Below are 20999 nucleotides of genomic sequence, written 5' to 3'. Positions count from 1 at the left end.
TTAATCTAATTAATTTCTATTTAATTTCGTTTTTTAAAAGTATAATCGTTTGTACGATTATTTTTTGTCATCTGCTGAATGATTTTGCGGTGGAATTAATGTAAAAATTAATTATAACGGGAATTAATTCCAAAAGTATATCATATCGATGTTACTGAAATAATTTAATCGCTAATTAATATCAAAATATGTGTTTTAATTAATAATTCCAATCAACGACTGTTATATAATTTTGTATATTTAAAAAATAAATAAAAATACATAAATGTATATTACTATAAAATCATCTAAACACTAATACCGTTAACTACTATTATGTTTCATTAATTTTTAATTACTACACATTTTTAAATACTTACACACGTAAAAAAATACCTTTAAAATGTCGGAAAGAGAATTGGAACCGGAAATCGGCGGATTTTTCCGTTCGAATTTGCTGGCTGTGCAAAAGGCGATTCGCCAACAGGACTTCAAGAAATTCGTCGCTCTCGAATCGAATGCCGAGAGGGTGGCTTTCGTCCTGAGCTACCCTGAGGCTCACCAATTATCCTTGGCTGTGGAGAAGCCTATGCTTAAGGATAGCAGTGGTGCTATTCAACTGAAGGAGACTGCAAACAAGCATTTCGGTCGCAGCGAATTTGCAATGGCCTTGGAGACTTATTCGAGCGCGATTCTTTTAGCACCGTCAACAAGTAAATATTATGACGTCTATCATAATATTTATATATTATTTAATTCATATATATATATGCAATAAATTAATGTCTGCAATTAATTAACATAATGTTATAATGTTTGTTAGATTTTTTTCATTGTTTCTCCATAATGTCATTTATTTGAAAATTCTCAGAGTATATCGTAATTGTTCGATCGTTATGCTATCAATAATAATTACGTCGCTTAGTAATTATCTCGATTGAATGCAGGTGTAAATGTTTAGAATTAAGCGTCATCCTGGCGAATCGTTCAGCCACGTTGTATCACTTGGAACGTCACGAGCACGCGTTGGAGGACATGGAGGAGGCCTCACGACTCGGTTATCCAAAAGATCTCTTTTACAAACTCGAGGAACGACGGGCCAGATGCCTGCTGGCCCTGAAGAGACATGACGAGGCGGTCGAGGCGTTCAGACGGGCTCTCCGGACTCTGGACGATGCTAGGATACCGTTGGAGCGCAAGCAGAAGTTCGAGATGGACATCAGGATGATGCTCGCGGTGATGGACAAGGGTAAACGGCTCAACGAAACCGTCCCCAAGAATCTCCCGCGAGTTAATGGCAAGCAAAGTCTGTCCAGTCAGCGTTCCGAAGAGAATAGCGGCAAGTTTATTCCCGAGAAACAAAGGAATCCTCGGTATCCCGCTTGCAGTAGCGCGATGGAGATCAAGAACAACGGAGGTGATGCGGGTAGACACGCTGTGGCGATCAGAGAAATAACACCCGGAGAGATCTTAATCGTGGAACGACCACATTGCGCGTTTCTGCTGGCGGAGAACAAGTGGGTTCATATATTTTCTCTCCATTTATTTCGTTATTGTTAATGCTTCTATATTTATTATATTATATTGTATTATTATAATTTTATCACATCAACAGTTAAGGGTGCTGTATAAACTTCACATTAAGAATTCATATGAGAATCTAATTTATCACAAAAATGTTTTTTTTTCTAATTATGATTGCACTTTTTATTTTTTTTATAATTTTTTTTTTTTTTTTCATTTTAATTTTCTCTTTAATCAAGGTTTATTTATCATAAATCGAAATATATTTCGATTTGCATTTTAAGTGCACGAAATTAAACCGATTAAAATATATGATATTCAACTTACAGGTTCACACATTGCAACTTGTGCTTCGCGAGGATATTCGTGCCAATTCCAGCGGCTTGTTATACTTGCAGCTGCGTCGCGTACTGCAGTCGTCGTTGCAGAGATGCGGACGCCCAAGTGCATCTGCGGGAATGCAAGCTGCTACCGATCTTGTGGCATTCGAAGGCTTCGGTGACGTGTTTTCTAGCTCTAAGGGCGATCACGCAGAAATCCTTCGAGGAAATTATGAAGCTGAAGGACCAGCTCGTGGATTCCGGAAGAGCGTTGAACATCTCCGCGAAGAATCCGTATCGAGGAAATGATTACATGACTTTCTACAATTTAGGTTGACTAATGGAATAGAAGTATAAAAATTTATAATTTAAACAAAATTATAAAATAGTAGCATTTAATTTAAAAAAAATAACTTTTTAATTAGGTGAGCACTCATCACATTTTACATAAACAATTGCATTACGTGCAATTATTATTTACGTAACAATGTGCTAATGTTGCTAAATTTCTTATTTCGAATTATCGCATAAAATTAAATTATTTGTTAATGACAATTTTTGATATACATATAATCTTTTTATTTTTACACTGAAATTTTTTTTTGTATTTTGGATAGTGACCCATGAAGACAAAAGATTGCCAGAGGATATTTTTCATAGAGCTTATATGGCGGCCTGGTTGTTCAGACTGCTAAAAAACGGCGAGTACTTACCGGAAAGTGTGAAAACCGCTGATACGGCGGACAGCAGATTGTCCGAAGAAGAATTGTTCATCGCGGAGCTGCTGTTACATAATTTACAGTTGCTGCAATTCAACTCGCATGAGGTAATAAAACCTAATATATATTATAATTTTGCCGCGCATAAGTGCGATTAGTAGTTCATGTAATTGTTATCGAAAAAAAATTATTTTTATTTATATTTAAGCATTTTTCATATTAATTTTGCGTAATAGATTATAAAATTGTAATTAAATTAGCATTATTATATAATTTTCTCTCGCAATTACTGACTGCTGACTGTAGAGTTTGTTTTCTAGATTTCAGAACTTGTAAGACCGAAAGGGGAGAAGACACTCGCTAAGGCCAAAAGTATATTCATAGGGGGTGGTGTTTATCCTACGGTAGCGATGTTAAATCATTCGTGCAATCCTGGCGTCATACGGTAAATAATTTAATTAATGACTAATTAATGTCATGTGTTTTACATATCATTAAAATATTGTTATTATTAAAAGCTAAATTATTTTTCTAAAAATATCAATTTTTATATATATATATATGTATATAATTTATATAATTGAATCATGACTCTTTTAATTTTATTAAATATTGTTAACTTGAACTGATTTTTTTTAATTGAAAATATCTATTATAATTCTTCATTAATGAAAAAAATTATTTTATTATTAATAAAATAAATAATTTAAATTTGATGTGAAAAATTGATTATTAGATATTTTATCGGCACGACTATGATTGTTCGTGCCGCTCGTACAATCAGAGCAGGTGAAGAGATCTCTGAAAATTATGGTCCAATCTTTACAACTACGTCCGAGAATGAACGAAAACGAAAATTGAGAGTGCAATATTGGTTCGATTGCAATTGCGAAGCGTGCTCGGGACACTGGCCGCTTCTGGAAGAATTGGATCCTACAATACTCAGGTATTTAATCAATACAATCAGATGCTAATTAAGCTAAGATAATTAAAATTAAATGAAAAATTAATAATTTAATCGTGGTTATAATAATTATTAATAAAATTGTAGTAATAATTAATAAAATTATAATTATAAAGATACCGCGTGTTAATTTATAATGTATAATTTGTAAAAGTACATTAATATATTAAATTAATAAAATTATCAAGTTATTCATCCAAAAATATATTGATGACATCACATTAAATTGTACGGGTTTTGTTTTTTTCAGATTTAAATGCGAAACCGGACTGTCTTGCGGCAACGTGCTGCTGGTTAGAAACGACACGAACGAGTTTATGATCGGATGCGCGAAATGTGGCAAGAGCACGAACATATTAAAGGGCTTGAAAGCTCTCCAAGATACAGATGCACTTTTCAAAATTGCATCGATGAATCTTGAAGAGGGCAAAAACGAACTAGCATTAAAAGCTTACCTAGAGATCTTGAAGCTACTAGATGAAACCCTGGCGTTGCCTATCAGAGATTATCACATCTGCCAACAGGGAGTCAGATTATGCGCCCTTGCTTTAGGCAACACAGCTCGTATTTGATCATCATGGATTCCTAAAGAATCTATATATATTTTTATTGTAAATTTTTCCATGTGTTTTTTGAGTTCAAATTTTTATTATAAAACTATATAATCAAATATCCTATTAGCCTAATATATGTCTCTTAAAAAAATCTTCTCAAAGAATATAAAATAACTCATTTTTTCATTGTTCAGAATCTTGGCCTATAAAAGATTGAATTTGCATCAATAATTTTTTGATTGTTTAATATGAGAGGAAAAGTATATAAAACATTCAAATAATACTGTTTATTACTATATATATATATATATATATATATATATATATATATATATATATATATATATATAGTGTTCACTGCTAACTATATTATATCCATTACCGAAAAAAGAAAAGTTATTAGCATTGCAATTTTGTATTTGCATTATCTACAGATTTATTTGTGTCGCATCATAAATTCCAAAAACAAAATACAAAATGATTAATATATCAAAGCAAAACTAAATTTTCGCTCTCCTCGTATTTTCACCACATAATCGATAATTATTATTAATAATAATAATAATTAAGAACTTTAAATTATGATCGAATTTATTTTATAGATAGCACAGTTTGACACAATTAATCGATCAATTTGACGTACGCAATTGTTCGTGATATAATGTACGTAAATTATATATGTATGTGTAGATGTGCAATAGATAATTCGGCTGTGTATATGTGTTTATATGCTACATATATAGTAGTGAAATTGTATTAGAGGAATACAGCTTATATACTAAATCGCGTAATTCACAAAATTCATCCAGTGTCTTGTTTTGCTTTTTGTCACATTTTTATTATAATGTTCATTATCGATTCTGAACGCAAGTGCGCACGTGTGTGTGTGTGTGTGTGTGTGTGTGTGTGTGTGAGTAGTTAACAATTGATTTTTATATGACACTGTTTCTCTCGCTCTATACCTCTTTATTACTGCTTTCCGTCCGGTTGATCCATTTTTCTTTCTCTCTCTCGAACTTTTAGCATCTAACTGTAATTAGATAAAAAATAGAAAACTTAGAACTGCTTTTTCGTATCTTTTTTCTCTTTTTTCGTTCTTATTGCGAAAAAAAGATGTTGCTGCCTTCGCGATGAATTTTGATCACATGAATGTAGAACTGTCGCTGTATCACACAATGACAGGATTTTTTTATCCCTCTATCCAATCATCAATTCCATACAAAAGCCCTCATCCCTTCGAATACGTATTCGAGCGTTGTAATCTTTCTTTACTGTTGCATGAATTTTTTCTGGTTTTCTTGGTTTATGTTTATTGAAAAAAATAATTTTTTTTTTTTTTTTTTTTTAAATTAGCTGGATTAATATATTAATACCGTCTGTCGCGGGAGTCTGAACGAGAACGGCGATCACGGCTGCGACTCCGAGTCAAAGATCTCCTGCGCGGGCTGCGAGATCTCGATCTAAAAGATTAAAAACAGTTTAGATATCATTTTCATCTTAAGATGGCAAATGAGATTATTAGAACACGCTTCTCCGCCCCATTGCGACCTAGTAATAGCAAATCACCATATAATAATCGCTATAAAAACAAATAGTAATATATTAATATTATTATAAAATATTTAACAAAATTTATATTAATATAAAATAATTATAAAATGACAAATAAACAATCTTTAAAAATATAATTGATTGTAAACTAATTTTTCTATGATAAAGTGTAATATTTATAAATTTTTACAATTATATTAATAGTAATTATTTATATATAACAATTATTTTCATATACTGATCTTTCTTTGAAGAATTATTCACATTTATTAATTTTCATTACTGATTACTTTTATTTTAAATGTTGTTAAATTGCTAAAATAATCAATGAAAATTATTTAGTTATATTATTTGATATTATTCGAGTAAAATGTAATTCTATTGCAAAATGATTGTTTATTTATCGCTACACTTAAGCAATTAAAATTTCTAAAAAATTAATGTTGATTTCTGTTCGAAATGGAGCGGAACGACGTAATAGAACACAGATACGAAAAATTATCGCAAGGAAACTGCAAGAGAATTAGGATTATCTAATTTCTATTTTGCCTATATATATTTATATATAAAGGGTGATAATAAAAATTATATAGTTAGACAGGATTAATAATGAATTAATACAAAATGATGGCTCACCAATCGAATATGAAATTAATTAAAGAAAGTAGAGAATTAACTTTAGTAATCAAAATATTAAATATTTATCAGTAAATGTGACATCTCTCACTATATATGTATATATATAAAAGAGATGTAACAGATACATCGCGTTGGATTTATATTATATGTGTGTCGGCTTGGAGTTCTCAGATTCAATTAAACATTGATTATATTCATTTTTAAAAATTCGATTAAGAATAATTCGAAAACTTCATTTATTCAGCCTCAATAAAAGCATTAATTCTTCACCGAAGCAGACAGAATTCCTCACCGAAACAACAATAATAAATCCAAAATAATAGCTATATATATAATTGAGAAAATAAGAAAAAAATTAACAATAAAAAATAGAAATAGAGAGATAGAGATAAAAAATCTTTGAAAATCGGTGAAATACCAGGCAACTGTGAACATGTAGTGGTGGTTGGTTGGTGGGTGGTGGTGGGATGGTGTGTAGTAGGTGGTGATCAGTTCGTTTTTGCGTTCGCTCTCGAGAAGATCTCTCGGCAGCCAACTCTCGCGCGTTCAGTTGTCGTCGTGGCTAAACACATGTCCCTAAGTGATGGTCGACGAGTAGGAGCAGTAGCAGTAGTGGTAGTAGCAGTAGCAGTAATACTAGTAGTAGCAGTGGTGAAATAGAAACGTCGGTATCGAAACGACGTACAGTCGAGAAGACAGTCGTTCGTGGTCGAATGGAGAGACGCGTCGATGGATAGAATTACTGTGTAGAAAATCTTTTTTTTTTTTACATCGCGTGATTAATTCGTTCTAGATGGTGGCGGCCGATGAGTGGCGGTTTTCTCACGGTGGCGGATTTTTTTGTGGCGTTTAACTCGGTGCGTACCACTGCCCCCCCGGGCTAAAGCTGAGACGAAGAGTCGAAGAAGGTAGATCACAACAACACCCGGTGATCGGTCGATTGGTCGGTTGGTGGTTGGTAGTGGTGATGGTGGTAGTGATGGAAGAGTAATAGTAGTAATAGTAGTAGTACTAGTAGTAGTGGTGGTTATCGAAGGGGAGAATCTCGTAGTAGAGCGACGGACGGTTTGTTTTTGCGGTGCAACGATGGCGAACGGGGGGACAGCAACAAAAGAGGTGTTTTTTTTTCTTTTTTAAAGATGGCATATTCTCGGCACTGACGGTACTCCGGCAGCACGCGAACTGTTGTTTCAATTGTTGCATCATTGTGTGCTGTGTGCGCGTTGTTGCAACACCACAACGCACAACTTCGACGGGCGACGTGACGTGACGTGACGTGACAGACGTACGGACGGCTTCCTATATACTCGGTGACTTGGTGGTGACTGATGGTGACTTGGTTGATTGGGAAGTTAGTGGGCAGGCAGGCATATATATTTTTTGTTCAGTTTTGTTCGATTGGCGACGATTGCGAGATTGACAATTTTGCTTTTTTTTCGCGTACGAATACGCTTTTTCACGGTGGCTGTAGTAGTGGTAGTAGAAGAAGTAGCAGTAGTAGTAGTGGCGGGGAGACGAGCAGAGCTAGAAGCTGACGCTGGTAGAATCTGCAAACGTCAGTTTTAGCAATATAATAATCAACGTTATCATACTCCTGGCCACTATATCGGGTATTTTCTTTTTTTTTTTTTTTTACTTTTATCACTTTGAGAAAAAAGAGCTTTACGAATCGAGAATGAAATTGCATACACATGCTCGCCTTTCGCCGTTATCACCGATTAATTTTTGTTTCTCCTTTGTCCTAGACTGCCCACTCGAATGCATACGAAAAAAAAAAAGAAGAGAGGACCTCTCTGTGCTTCGTGCTCATCGACTCGGATCTATATGTGATGGATCTATATCGCTCCGGTATACACGTTCTCGTCGCAACGCACCGAGCATATGTTGATTTTTTTATCAAGTATAACTGCAATTTTGACAAAATAAATCATTACTGAAAATTTTGAAAATTCTTCTAAGAATCTAAGATCAGTGATTATACTTCAATTATAATTTCCTCTTTTATTTATACTACGATACGTGCACGACGAGAAGTGACAAAGACACGAAGTGTTTGTCTTATTCGGCTAACATCTCTCGGTATCAGAAGTCCCAAGTACAATAATCGCAAAAATATAAAATTTCAAAATAATTACTGTTCAATAGAATCAAAGTACTTCAGAGAGAAACTTTCAATATATATAATATATATATATAGTAATTATCAGACACCAAACAATAATTCAGAAATTAATTCAAGAATGGATTTATGAAACGTATTATTTTGCATTAGTGCTATTAAGAAACTATTATTCATTATTAGTTATTATTACTAGATAATAATTTTTAATCTTTTCGCAATTTTAATTCCTTTATCATGGTATGTATCATTGAAGTAAATGCAAATGCAACTTTTTATAAAACTGTCACTCTCGACTCTTTAGATACCGAAGAGATCCCTCCTTTCGAAGCACTTAACATTTATAATCGATAATGATGATACGGCAAATTTACGAAATGCAGAACTCTGCAAGTGCAAATTACATCTCTATTTCTCTCGAAGATATCACGCGCGCTGACGTTCCTGAGATTCTCTCGATTTCGACCCTTCCTGTGCTTTAGTCTATTACATTATTTCTAAATCTTCCTCGTTTTCATTTACCATCGCATAATTTGTTCACAATCCTATCCTATCCATCTAACACTCGATTGTTGATTAAATACTATTTATTTTTTTTAACATCAATAGTGTCTACAATCAACTACCTTCCCCCTTTCCAATAAATATCTCTTATTGTTAGCCTTTTAATTATAAGTTTCAAACTAAAAGAGAGAACGATGATGAAATTAATTATTTAGCGAAAATCAATTTTCAGAAATTCCAAGAAATTTTATTAAGTTATATAAAATGTAAATGCTATTTTTTCATAATCATTGATTTAGTTTACTCATTAATTCGTTTCAACATCGTACTCCAGATTGTACCTCTAAATGTTTTACCGATTATAGTAACTACATATCTTTAATGATACAAATAATGCGTGCAGTATTATATACATGTGTATGCTACGACGAATACAAACTCGCGAAATGTGTATACCTACTGGTTATCATCTGATTTCTTTTGCCAGATCCATCATGTAGAGTCTGAAAACTTTCACGAAGCGAGGTACGAAAAATAGGCAAATAGCGAGGAGAATCAATTACCTGGAGTAGCGATTACTCGACGATCTCCGCGGGCTTCTCGACCAGGATCTACAAAAGATTAAAAAGATATATGTCTACCAAGTGTTTTGCTGGTGGTGGCCTCACGTATTGAGTTGTTTTGTTTAATTTTTTTTTTTTTTTTTTTTTTAATAGTACCTGAAAACTGATTAACTTTAACAACAAAGAGAACAAAAAAAAGAGGTAGAAAAAGTGAGATGGCGGTTTTTTTTCGGGATGACGAGGGGAAGAGAAGCGGAAAAATCTTACCTCGGATGACGATCTAGGGATTTCCTATAGAGGCTGCACGATCTGGACCTAAAAATTTGTTAAAAAAAAGAAAGGAAAAAAAACATATATTTCACATGTGAATTCGATTTTTTGCTGAAGCGTACACCCAAGACATTGGGAAAGAGAGAAATAATAGGAGAGAGAAAAAATAAAAAAGCTAAATGATAATCAAAAATAAAAATCGTTATCTCGACTTCCATCGTGCTAAGATAAAAGATTGTAAAATATCTTTCAAAAAATTGAGTGTAATAATATAAGAAATATACGCTTTATATTTTGTAAATATATATAATTAATATATATAATTAATATAATTAATGCACACACATTATAGAAAAAAATTTATTATAGTTTATTAGCAATGGCAAAAAAAATCATAAATTAAAAAATTGAAATAATTCAAGAATAAGAGAAAAGATAACATTTAGATTATTTAGATAAATTTGTAAAAGTGAAAATATATATTTTATCATTTTTTATTATCATATATTTTTCTATTATGTTTCTAAAAATAGATTTAAAACAAGAACTTTGTTCTATGAGTGTAATAAGTGTATTAAGTTATTTAGACTTTGTTGGCATTTAAATTCTTTGCAGAAACAAAGAGTATTGCTGATATTTAATATTATAATTGTAAACAAAATTAATATTATTTGTGTTTAATACATTTAATAAATTCTTAAAAATGGAATAATTAAATTTGATTTATCTTCTCAATATCTTTTATCTTAGTACATTGGAACTAACAATAAGTTCTAGTGTCCCCAATATCTCTCTGTCCGCACAAACATGCAGTGTGGATTTAGCCACGCTGATTAATTCCCGGTATTGTCCTTCCACCATACTCATGCATACTTAACAATCTAATCCTGATGTATTTCTACACAACGTATTGCGCGACATATTTGAATCGGAATTATTGACTATTTTAAACTGCGAACTCGCGATCGTAAACGAGGAGGAAGATTAGCCAGACATATGACGTTCAAGACAGAAAGAAAAGAAAAAAAAAAAAAAAAAAAAACGAACACGATGTATAAATATATAATACTAAATATGTTTATCGGCATTCCTACACACAGAAACATAAGAAAGGAAAAATATCGAATATCATGGTAATTGTGCATAAAAATATTTAAAAAAAAAAAAAAAAAAAGAAAAAGAACCCGTGCTTTAAACGTTTCCTTGATAAAAGCGCCTATTAGAATAAGAAAGAGATGTTTATCTCCATCATGAATACCTATGTTGTCAAGGGACACCTAGTCAGTTTCTGTCGCAGCCCTAACACTTTTCTCGCTGTAAAGTTCGCGGATGCTATGAAACGGCGCAAGTTTCCTTACCTGGAATATCTAGGACCAGGTCTGCGACCACCACCGCCTCGTCGACTTCTCCCAGATGACATTTCTACTCGCACTCTGGTACCACACAAGTGTCTGAAAAAAAACATATACTTAATATTTTCACTCATCAGAGCTTTTTGAATAATAAATAATTATATAATTTATTCCATTGTTTATAATCTTGCTTAATGCTTACATCTCATTATTATTATATTTAATATAATTATTAGTATTGGTATAGTGTTATTATTGATTTAGTATTTATATTTTATTATAATTAATGATTTATATATAATCATAAAAAACTTGATTTATTAATTAACTTACATTCCATCGAGTCCTCTCACCGCATCTTCAGCATCTCGTGGGTCCTCAAATTCCACAAATGCAAAACCAGGTGGATTTCTTGCTACCCATACATTTCTCAGTGGACCATACTTACTGAACTTACCCTCTATTTCATGTTTGCTTGCACTACTACCCAGGTTACCAACATACACTTTACAGGACAGATCCCACTCACGATAGCGCGACATTTTTTACCTGAAAATTTATTATCAAGTACAACATAATCTAAAAATTCACAACATATGTCTGTACAATATATACAAATACAACATAAGACTGTATATAAAATAACTTCCTTTGATACAAAAAGTTATAGTTAACTTTTGGTCCAATTAGATAAACGTATCATATGTAGAATGAAAGAATTGAAAACTTACAATTTACTTGAAAATATTTAACAACAAAGTTTCTATTTATTATATTACTATAAATAAAACAAATATAACGTAATAATTTAACTTTAAAAGTGTAGGAATACCAAAAAACTGATACGAATATTTTCATTGATATTCTCATTAATATGTAATTAAAATAAGACAAGTCATTCATACTAATATATGCATGTAATTCGCAAGCTTATTCTCTAGCACGCTCATGCTCATTAAAATGCAATTAGAATAATCAAAATATTTTATTTATAAATAATGAATACTCCGTTGTTCTACGTGTTATCAACAAGCGCGATAATAATCGCTCTAGAAAAATTCTTAAGATAAGAATTCTACTATTCCGTTCAATCAATCGAAAGCCGCGCAATCGCGCTCAAATTCATCAATTATTATTGAGATTGGGAATTATAACGCCATGTCGTTTACATTGTCGAATATTCGTTTTTTTTTTATCTGCTCTGGCCCTTCTTTGAAAAGCGGTTTTTTCACAGATATACATGTAACGCTCGAAATTTCAACAAACATTTTTAGAATATTTAAAAAAAAAAAAATAAATTCTTTCCGAAACGATAATTTTCTTTTCCGTTATTTTGATTTATCAGTCATGAAGTGGCGAAATGGCGCACCTTTTCGTTACCGAAAGGACGCTTTGAGAAGACTCGAGGGTCTTTTCGCACCCGCAACTTTTCCCTGAACAAGTCAAACGGACGAATATAACCTACAAATATCTTCGAAAATGATAAATCCATACCTTTGCAAAAGTCGCCCCTTAAAAAAATCAGCACAAGCTGGTGATGTCTACCTCTACGACAATGCGTAGAATGCCAGCCACAGAACGGCAACAAAATGGCGTTTAACCAAACGAGACATCTAACCCACCTAACTCTACCTTAACCGTTCTCTCCCATTCGGCGCGGCCATAGACATATAAAATATAGACTAGAAACTATAACTGCAAGCGAGATGCGTCAGAATACGTACTCGACGAGTAGATTTTAGAACGTACCCCAAATACGAATGCGAGTCAAACAAAAGTTTGATATGAACACTATTTGATAACAAATTATTCTTAATAAATACTTAATTTTTTAAACTAATTATGACAAAAGTGGAGTTGAATCATATTTTTTTATTTTATATATATATATATATATAATATATATCTCAACTATTATATATATATATATATATATAATATATGTGTATATCTCAAACTATAATATATATATATATATATATATATATATATATATATATATATATATATATATCTCAAACTTTCACTTGATCTGTAATCTGTATCTATAAAAGGAAAAAATAATATATTTCATTTGCAATATATATATATAATTTATATAATTGCATATATATATATATTTATATATATGCTCCTCCCTCCTCTAAAGTATTTTAAAAATATTTAAAATACTTTAGAGGAGGGAGATAATATACAGACTACAAATGGCTGAATTTTGTCATATATTAGAAAATTGAATTTGCACTAACAACTTCTTGAATCTATAACACAAGAAAATTTATATAAAACATATATAAGCGTAAATTATTCATTGGTACTAATTGTATTATATTCATTGCCAATAAATAAGGAAGATGAAAATCATGTTCGCAATATTCAAAAAAAGCTACTGCAAATGCATTACAATTTTGCATTTTATAGATTTATTTGTGTTGTATCTTAAATTCCAAAAACAAAATATAAAATTATTACTACATCAAAAATAAATGTTTGTTCTCTTTTTTCATTATATAACCGATTATATAAATATCAATCATGATTTTCACAAAAGTAATGATCATATTTATTTTATAAATAGCATACTTTGACACACTTAATTATTCCATCAATCAGATGTATGCGCAATTGTTTGTAATGTACATAGATATTATATGTAAGTGTAGGTGTGTCACAGAAGATGTGCAATAGAATAATTCATCTGTGTATTTATAAGCTACGTATATATAATAGTGAAACTTACAAAAAAAAATTAGTTTATACATTAAACTCGTGTAATTCACAAAATCCGAATGTCTTTTGTTTTGCTTTTTTTATCATAGTCATTTATAGTCTCAAACGTGAGCGTATGTGTCTGTGTATATATGGATAATTAACAATTTTTGTTATGTACATACAAAACTGCCTCTCGCTCTACCTCTTATCTTTCTATCTTCCGTCCAGCACGTAAAAAATCGGTCCTTTCTCTGTCTCGAACTTTTAGCATCTAACTGTAATTAAGTAAAGAATATAAAGCTTAGAAAAAAATATTTATCTTTTTTTTTCTCTCTTTTCATTCTTATCGCAAGAGAGGACATTGCTGTCTTCGCGATGAATTTTGATAGAGAAAACGCGGAATTTTCGCCTGTCGCACAATGATAAAAAAATTTTTTTTCTATCTATCTATCCAATCATCAATTTCAAAGCCTTCGTTCCCTCAGGAAGTGCATTCGAGAGTTGTTATTTCTCTTTGCTGATGCATTAATTTTTTTTCTTAGTGGTTTCTGCGTTTTCTTTTTCGTTTTGTTTATCAGAGAAATATTTTTTTTTTTAATTAGCGAAATGAATATAATTAATACCGTCTGTCGCGGGAATCCGAACGCGAACGGCGATCTCGGCTGCGACTGCGAGTCAATGATCTCCTGCGAGGACTGCGAGACCTCGACCTAAAAAAATTAGACAGTTTAGATATTATGTTCATCTTGAAAAGGAATAGGCGAGACTATTAGAACTCGTCTCTCCGCCCCATTACGATTCGCGAATCATTACATAGTAATTGTTACATAAATAATAAGTAATTATATATATCATAGAAGTGTATTAATATCGTAGAAGCTTATGAATGCTTATTTATCGTTATAATTATGAAGCATTGGAATTTGTAAAATTATAGTGTCGTACTCTCTGTGCGAAACGGGGCGAAGTGGCGTGATAAAACACAAATATAAATAAAAATATCATCGCAAGACTGTAAAAAGAATTAAGATTATTTAATTTCTATATTGCTTATATATATATTAACAGTGATAGAGAAATTATCCAGTTAGATTAATAAAAATGAATACGAAATATTCATTAAATTGAATGCGAAACCAATCAAAGAAAGTAGAAGATTAACTTTAGTGATTAAGTTAAATCTTTTATCAGATAAATGTTATCTCTCAAAAAAAAAAGAAATATATATATATAACGCTTTATATTAAATATCAATATTAAATCTTATATTAAATATTATAATATAATCGATTGAAAGTTCTTCTGATTCGATTATATTTATTTATATAAAACTCTATTAAGAACAATTCAAAGGCTTCATTTATCCAGTCTCAATACAGCATTAATTCTTTATCGAATCAGACAGAACTCCTCGTCGAAATGACAACAATAAATCTAAAAGAATTGTATATAATTGTGAAAAAGAAGGAAAAACAAACAAAAACAGAAAGTAGAAATAGATAGAGATAGAGATAAAAAAATCTTTGAAAATCGGTGAAATACCAGACAACTGTGAATATGTAGTAGTAGTGGTTGGTGGGTGGTGATGGGATGGTGTGTAGTAGGTGATCATTTCGCTTTTTGTGAGTTCGTTCTCAAAGAGTCGAAGGTCGAGAAGATCTCTCGGCAGCAATTTTCACACGCTTAGTTGTCATCGTCGCTAAACATATGTCCCTAAGTGATGGTCGACGAGTAGGAGCAGTAGCAGTAGCGATAATACTAGTAGCAGTGGTGAAATAGAAACGTCGGTATCGAAATGATGTACAGTCGAGAAGACGGTCCTTCGCAGTCGAATGGAGAGACGCGCTGGATAGAATTACTGTGTAAAAATATCTTTTTTTTTTTTGACATCGCGCGATTAATTTGTTCAAGATAGTAGCGGTCAATGGATGGCGTTTTTCTCACGGTACCAAACTTTTTTGTGACGATTAACTCGATGCGTATTACCGTTCCCCCAGGCTAAAGTTGAGACGAAGACTCGAAGAAGGTGGATCACAATAACATCCGGCGATCGGTTGGTGGTAGTGATGGAAGAATAGTAGTAATAGTGGTGGTTATCGAATGGGAAAGTCTCGTAGTAGAACGACGAACGGTTTGGTTTCGATTCAAGACGGTTTGTTTTAGCGATGCAACGATGTCGAACGGGGTGACAGCAACAAAAGATGGCATTCTCGGTTTTGGCGATACTCCGGCAGCACGCATACTGTTGTTTCGCTCGTTGCGCTGTTGTGCGTGTCGCAACACCACAACGCAGAACATCGACGTACGGACGGCTTCCTATACTTGGTGACTTGGTGGTGACTGATGGTGACTTGGTTGGGAAGTTAGTGGGCAGGCAGGCATATATATACTTTTTTGTGTTCAGTTTTGTTCGATTGGCGACGATTGCGAGATTGGTAATTTTGCTTTTTTCACGTATGAATACGCTTTTTCACGGTGGCTGTAGTAGTAGTAGAAGTAGTAGTAGTAGTAGTGGCGGGGAGACGAGCAGAGCTAGGAGCTGACGCTGGTAGAATCTGCAAACGTCAGTTTTAGAAATATAATAATCAACGTTATCATACTCCTGGCCACTATATCGGATATTTTTCTCATTATTTTTTTGTTTTTCAAACTTTTATCACTTTGAAAAAAGAGCTTAATGAATTGAGAATAAAATTGCATACACATGCTCGCCTTTCGTCCTTATCACCGATTAATTTTTGTATTTTCTTTTATCCTAGACTGCCCACTCGAATGCATACGGAAAAAAAAGAAGAGAGGACCTCTGTGCATAATTCTCATTGACTCTACATCTATATCGTTTCGATATACATTACGTTCTCAAACCAATGCATCGAGCATATGTTGATTTTTTATCGAGTAAAACTGTGACTTTAACAAAGTAAATTAATACATTTTATAGATTCTCTAAAACAAAAATTTTAATATAAATTTCTTATTATTTTTAACTTTAAATATCAAAAAGATCCTTTTCCTCGAAGTACTTGAAGAATAAAATCGATACGACAAATTAGCAATAATTTATGCAAAATTCTGTAAATTCAATTCTGCTTCTTTCAAAGCTATCGCGCGCGCTATAAATCTCACGTATTTTTGGAAGTTTCGATCCTGATACACTCTCTGCTTTTATTTTATTAAATTATTTCTAAATCTCCCTTGTTGTTATCTATTATCGCACAGTTTGTTCATGGTCCTGTCTTCTTCCTGCACTCGATTATTAATTAAACACTAATTGTTTTTCGAATTTATCGCCTTTCGAATGCATACGATTCATTTCACGCAATTGATTATCATCTTAAGACATCTCTCAACCTTCCAAAGTTTCGATCACCTAAGAGAACGATGATAAAATTAATTAACGAGAATCAATTTCCATAAAAATGTTGTTAAAGTAGATAAAGTGTAAACTTTGTTTGTTTGTTTTTTTTTTTTTTTTTTTTCCACGATTAATTTGCTCATTAATTCATTTTTAACATCATCCTCTGGATGTTTCTTGAAATGCTTTTAACGACTATATAATAACTATCTATATATTTATCTTAAGTGATGTAGATAATGCACACATGCAATAGATACATATTTAAATATGCTATGACAAATACAAGCTCGCGAAATATGTATACCTACTGGTTGTTATCTGTCAGATCCATCACATAGATTCTGAAAATTTTTACGAAGCGAGGTACGAAAAAAAATCAAGCAGCGTGAAAAAGAGGATCAATTACCTGGAGTAGCGGTTGCTCGGCATTCTGCGCGAGCTTCTCGAGCAAGATCTACAAAAGATTAAAAAGAACTAATATACGTCTGCCAAGTAATTTGTCGGTAATGGCCTCACATATTGAGTTTTCATTTGTCTTAGTAGTTCCTAAAAACTGGTTAACTTTGACATCAAGGAAGATAGAAAGAGTAAAAAAAAAGCAAGGCGGATCTTTTTGCAATAGGGGGAGACTAGGAGAAGCAAGAAAATCTTACCTCGGATAACGACCCAGAGATTTCTTGCGGGGACTGCGCGATCGGGACCTACAAATTTGTTAAAAAAAACAGAGAAATATATAAAGAGAGAAATATACATAAATCCGATTGTTTGCTGAAGCATATACATGAGGACATTACAATGGGAAAGAAAGAAATAATGAAAGGAAGAGATTGAAAAAATAAGCGCTAAGTGATAACCCAAAACAGAGATATCCGATTGTTATATCCGACTTCCGTCGTAGTAAGATAAAAGACTACAAGGGATCTTTCAAAAATAGATAATCATATTGAGATAAAATATATGTATATAATATAGGCTACTAGCAGCATGAAAAGTTAGCAGAAAAATTGCTAGACAATTGAAATGATTCAATTAGAAATTTAGATAACAATAATTTAATTAAATTTTTAAAAAGTGAAAACTTATTCCTGTGTTTTTAAAAATTTAAAGCTTAAACTTTATTCTATTAGGAATGGTTTAAGTTAAATAAAATTTATAACGTTAACATTTAATTTCTTTAAACTTTAAATTATAACAGGACATACTTACTGACATCCAATATTATAATTGTAAATAAAATTAAAATTTGTATTTAATATATTTAATAAATCATTTAAAATAAATAATCTGATTTTCTTAGTGTCTTTTATATTAGTACGTCGGAATTAAGTCTTAATATCTTAATATATTCCTGTTCGCCAACATGCAATGTGGATTTAGCCATGCTCTGACTAATCCTCGGTATTAATCCTTCACCATTCTCATGCGAACTTAATCTAATTCTGGTATATCTCTATGAGACGTATCGCGCGATATAATTTAAATCAGAATTATCAATCATCTCAAACTGCAAATTCGTAATCACGAATAAGGATTAGTCAGACATACGACGATCAAGAGAAAAAGAGAAAGAGAAAGAAACACGATATATAAATATATAACCTAAATATGTTTATCAGCATTTCTACACACAGAACATGAGAAAGGAAAAATATTGAGTCTGGTAGTGATGTGCAAGAAAGTATTCTTTGAAAAAAAAAAAAAAAAAAATAACGCTTTGTTTCTCTGAGCGCGCTATTTTTGAGGTAAAAGAAAGATGTTCTTCTCCATCACGATACCTACGTTGGCGATGCCAAGATGTCAGTGTCTGTTGTAGCACTAACATATTTCTCGCTGTAAAATTTACAATTGTTACGTTGTGGGTTTCCTTACCTGGAATATCTAGGACCAGGTCTGCGACCACCACCGCCTCGTCGACTTCTCCCAGAAGACATTTCTACTCTCACTCTTGTACCACACAAGTGTCTGAAAGACAGAAAATAAAATATTAATATGTTCAGCTGTAAAAAAATTACAATTACACTATCTTGAATTATTTTTTTATTACTTTGTAAAGGCAAAAGGTATGAGGTAATTATATACCAATTGTATAAAGCAATAATTAGCAAATAAATATCTGATGCTCAATAATTATTACTTATCAGAGCTTTTTAAATGATAAGTAATTTTTTATGTTTATAATTTTACTTATCTTAGTGTTTATCTCTCATTATTACTATATAGTTATTGGTTTACATATATTATAAAAAGATTGCGTTTATTTTTCAACCATTATTATAAAAATTAATTTTTAGACTTACACTCCATCTAGTCCTCTCACTGCATCTTCAGCATCTCGTGGATCCTCAAATTCAACAAATGCGAAACCAGGTGGATTTCTGGCTACCCACACATTTCTCAGAGGGCCATATTTACTGAATTTACCCTCTAACTCATGTTTGCTAGCACTGCTACCCAAATTACCAACATAGACCTTACAAGACAGATCCCATTCACGATAGCGTGACATTTTCTACCTGTAAGTTCATTACAAAGTACAATATATTCTAAAAATTCATGACATTATTAATATATAATATATAATATACATGTACAATACATTCAAATACAATATAAGACTGCAATATTAAATATAAAATCTTTTTTTTTGTTTCAAAGAAGTTAATTTTATTTAAAGCTTATTTTTGGGAAAATTAGATAAATATGTAATATTATATATAGAATGATACATTTTTGAAAACTTTCAACTCTTTGCTTGGTAATATTTAATAGCGCAACACATTTTATCATACTATAATATGTAATCATATTATCATATAATCAAAATAATAATTCATAATTCAACAATAATATGAATACTTTTATCACCCTTATTACCAATTATAACTCGCTTCAAATATATACAATTCTAAAGCTTATGTTCCAAAGGTCATTAAAATAACTGGAATAATGAAAAAAACTCATTAATAAATAATGAACTCTGCGTTCTATTGCGTGCTATATTCAACAGGCGCGATAATAATGGTCTGGAAAGATTTTAAAGAAAAGAACTCTACCATTCCGTTCAATCAATTGAAAGCCGCGTAATCGGGTCCGAATTACCGAGAATGAAAATCGTTGAATAGGCGCCATATTGCACTTTACAATCTCCGTCTTTTTTTAAACTTCCTTTCCCTTCTCGTTATTTAAATTTTCACAAAAATAATCATCTCAAAATTTTGTCATCTTTAATTAAAATGTTTGATCCTCCCTCCCTCTCACGATAGCAATCTTTTTTCCCGCCATTTAGATTTATCAGCCGCGACAACGAAGACGTTTCTTTCCCGTTTCACTGAAACGACGCCATGGAAATTTCGGGAGTTTTCTTACAACCTCAAACTTTTCTTTTGACACTAAACGCACGAACACAACCTAACAATTGTTTCGCTTAACAATCTGTCAGTTAAACGACTCATACCTTTAAAAAGAGTTATTGTTTAAAGGGTTGAAAGGATTAGCTCGACCAGCTGTATCTTCTACCTGATGAAACAACACAAGAAAGCTCGCAAAATGGCGTTTGACGAACTACCTTACTCAACCTTACCTTAACTGTTCTCTTCCATTTTGGGTTGTGTTCAAAAATCTGACTGTCAGATACAGCACAATGGACCAATCAGGATAAAGAATTCTTCTTTTTGATTGGCTAACGAAATGCTACTATCTATACTGATAAATAAACTTTTGAACGTAATCCTGCTACACCAAAAATCAGATAAGACAAAAGCAGTGTTATCACGGAGCGGGGGAGAGAGCAAAGAGCGCGTGTCGATGTGCGCGGCGTGTTCGACTTTGAATCGACTTTGCGCTCTGCGCGCGTCGGAATTCGGCGCGCGGA

At 32.2% G+C, this 20999-nt stretch overlaps 3 protein-coding genes across 20 annotated transcripts; 1 reads left to right on the top strand and 2 right to left on the bottom strand.

Annotated features, from left to right (window-relative positions):
* Nucleotides 1-248: 248 nt before the first annotated feature.
* On the top strand, nt 249-5622 carry LOC145940957 (protein-lysine N-methyltransferase SMYD4). Of its 2 annotated transcripts, none has more exons than XM_083046641.1 (7): nt 249-692; nt 941-1496; nt 1833-2155; nt 2441-2649; nt 2863-2987; nt 3279-3488; nt 3757-5622. In XM_083046641.1, exons 1-7 carry the CDS (start codon nt 383-385, stop codon nt 4076-4078), a joined length of 2055 nt encoding a protein of 684 aa, XP_082902767.1. In that variant the 5' UTR covers nt 249-382; the 3' UTR covers nt 4079-5622. The 2 variants fall into 2 exon arrangements, with proteins under 2 accessions (XP_082902767.1, XP_082902768.1); XM_083046642.1 differs by having other exon boundaries at nt 564-692; nt 927-1496.
* Nucleotides 4634-12867, bottom strand: LOC145940960 (RNA-binding protein 1-like). Of its 10 annotated transcripts, XR_014426097.1 has the most exons (8): nt 12553-12865; nt 11392-11607; nt 11065-11157; nt 9704-9751; nt 9437-9484; nt 6669-7797; nt 5434-5520; nt 4634-5090 (listed from the first exon to the last, which is right to left on the bottom strand). XR_014426097.1 is itself a non-coding variant. In XM_083046649.1 (7 exons), the coding sequence occupies exons 2-7, from the start codon at nt 11598-11600 to the stop codon at nt 5087-5089; spliced, it is 489 nt and encodes a 162-aa protein (XP_082902775.1). In that variant the 5' UTR covers nt 11601-11607; nt 12553-12863; the 3' UTR covers nt 4634-5086. The 10 variants fall into 10 exon arrangements, 8 of the variants coding, with proteins under 8 accessions (XP_082902775.1, XP_082902777.1, XP_082902779.1 ...); XM_083046649.1 differs by lacking the exon at nt 6669-7797 and having other exon boundaries at nt 12553-12863; XR_014426096.1 differs by lacking the exon at nt 4634-5090 and having other exon boundaries at nt 5377-5520.
* A 727-nt stretch (nt 12868-13594) lies between these two features.
* LOC145940962 (RNA-binding protein 1-like) lies at nt 13595-20936 on the bottom strand. Of its 8 annotated transcripts, XM_083046656.1 has the most exons (9): nt 20583-20714; nt 19426-19641; nt 18998-19090; nt 17782-17829; nt 17535-17582; nt 15757-16325; nt 15313-15615; nt 14394-14480; nt 13595-14045 (listed from the first exon to the last, which is right to left on the bottom strand). In XM_083046656.1, the coding sequence occupies exons 2-6, from the start codon at nt 19632-19634 to the stop codon at nt 16241-16243; spliced, it is 483 nt and encodes a 160-aa protein (XP_082902782.1). In that variant the 5' UTR covers nt 19635-19641; nt 20583-20714; the 3' UTR covers nt 13595-14045; nt 14394-14480; nt 15313-15615; nt 15757-16240. The 8 variants fall into 8 exon arrangements, with proteins under 8 accessions (XP_082902782.1, XP_082902784.1, XP_082902781.1 ...); XM_083046658.1 differs by having other exon boundaries at nt 15313-16325; nt 20709-20936; XM_083046655.1 differs by having other exon boundaries at nt 15313-16325.
* Between the last annotated feature and the right edge of the window lie 63 nt (nt 20937-20999).

Source organism: Prenolepis imparis, unplaced genomic scaffold, assembly GCF_030444845.1.
Source record: "Prenolepis imparis isolate NDT839.2.m4 unplaced genomic scaffold, iyPreImpa1.0 SCAF_9, whole genome shotgun sequence".
In the NCBI taxonomy this organism is placed as follows: Eukaryota; Metazoa; Arthropoda; class Insecta; order Hymenoptera; family Formicidae; genus Prenolepis; species Prenolepis imparis.
The sequence above is the reverse complement of the archived record's forward strand: the minus strand, read 5'-3'. Positions and strand labels throughout refer to the sequence as shown.

What these genes read in the sequence shown, in the direction of transcription:
- LOC145940960 (XM_083046647.1), bottom strand. Translation starts at nt 11,600, where the DNA reads ATGTCGCGCTATCGTGAGTGGGATCTGTCCTGTAAAGTGTATGTTGGT. An exon ending in CCTGGTCCTAGATATTCCAG is followed by an intron (nt 9,752 to 11,064) that starts GTAAGGAAACTT and finishes ACAAATTTTTAG; the next exon opens with GTCCAGATCGTGCAGCCTCT. An exon ending in TCGAGTAATCGCTACTCCAG is followed by an intron (nt 5,521 to 9,436) that starts GTAATTGATTCT and finishes TTAATCTTTTAG; the next exon opens with ATCGAGATCTCGCAGCCCGC.
- LOC145940962 (XM_083046658.1), bottom strand. Translation starts at nt 19,634, where the DNA reads ATGTCACGCTATCGTGAATGGGATCTGTCTTGTAAGGTCTATGTTGGT. An exon ending in CCTGGTCCTAGATATTCCAG is followed by an intron (nt 17,830 to 18,997) that starts GTAAGGAAACCC and finishes ACAAATTTGTAG; the next exon opens with GTCCCGATCGCGCAGTCCCC. An exon ending in CCGAGCAACCGCTACTCCAG is followed by an intron (nt 16,326 to 17,534) that starts GTAATTGATCCT and finishes TGACGTTTGCAG; the next exon opens with ATTCTACCAGCGTCAGCTCC.
- LOC145940957 (XM_083046641.1), top strand. Translation starts at nt 383, where the DNA reads ATGTCGGAAAGAGAATTGGAACCGGAAATCGGCGGATTTTTCCGTTCG. An exon ending in CATGACTTTCTACAATTTAG is followed by an intron (nt 2,156 to 2,440) that starts GTTGACTAATGG and finishes TATTTTGGATAG; the next exon opens with TGACCCATGAAGACAAAAGA. An exon ending in TGCAATTCAACTCGCATGAG is followed by an intron (nt 2,650 to 2,862) that starts GTAATAAAACCT and finishes TTTGTTTTCTAG; the next exon opens with ATTTCAGAACTTGTAAGACC.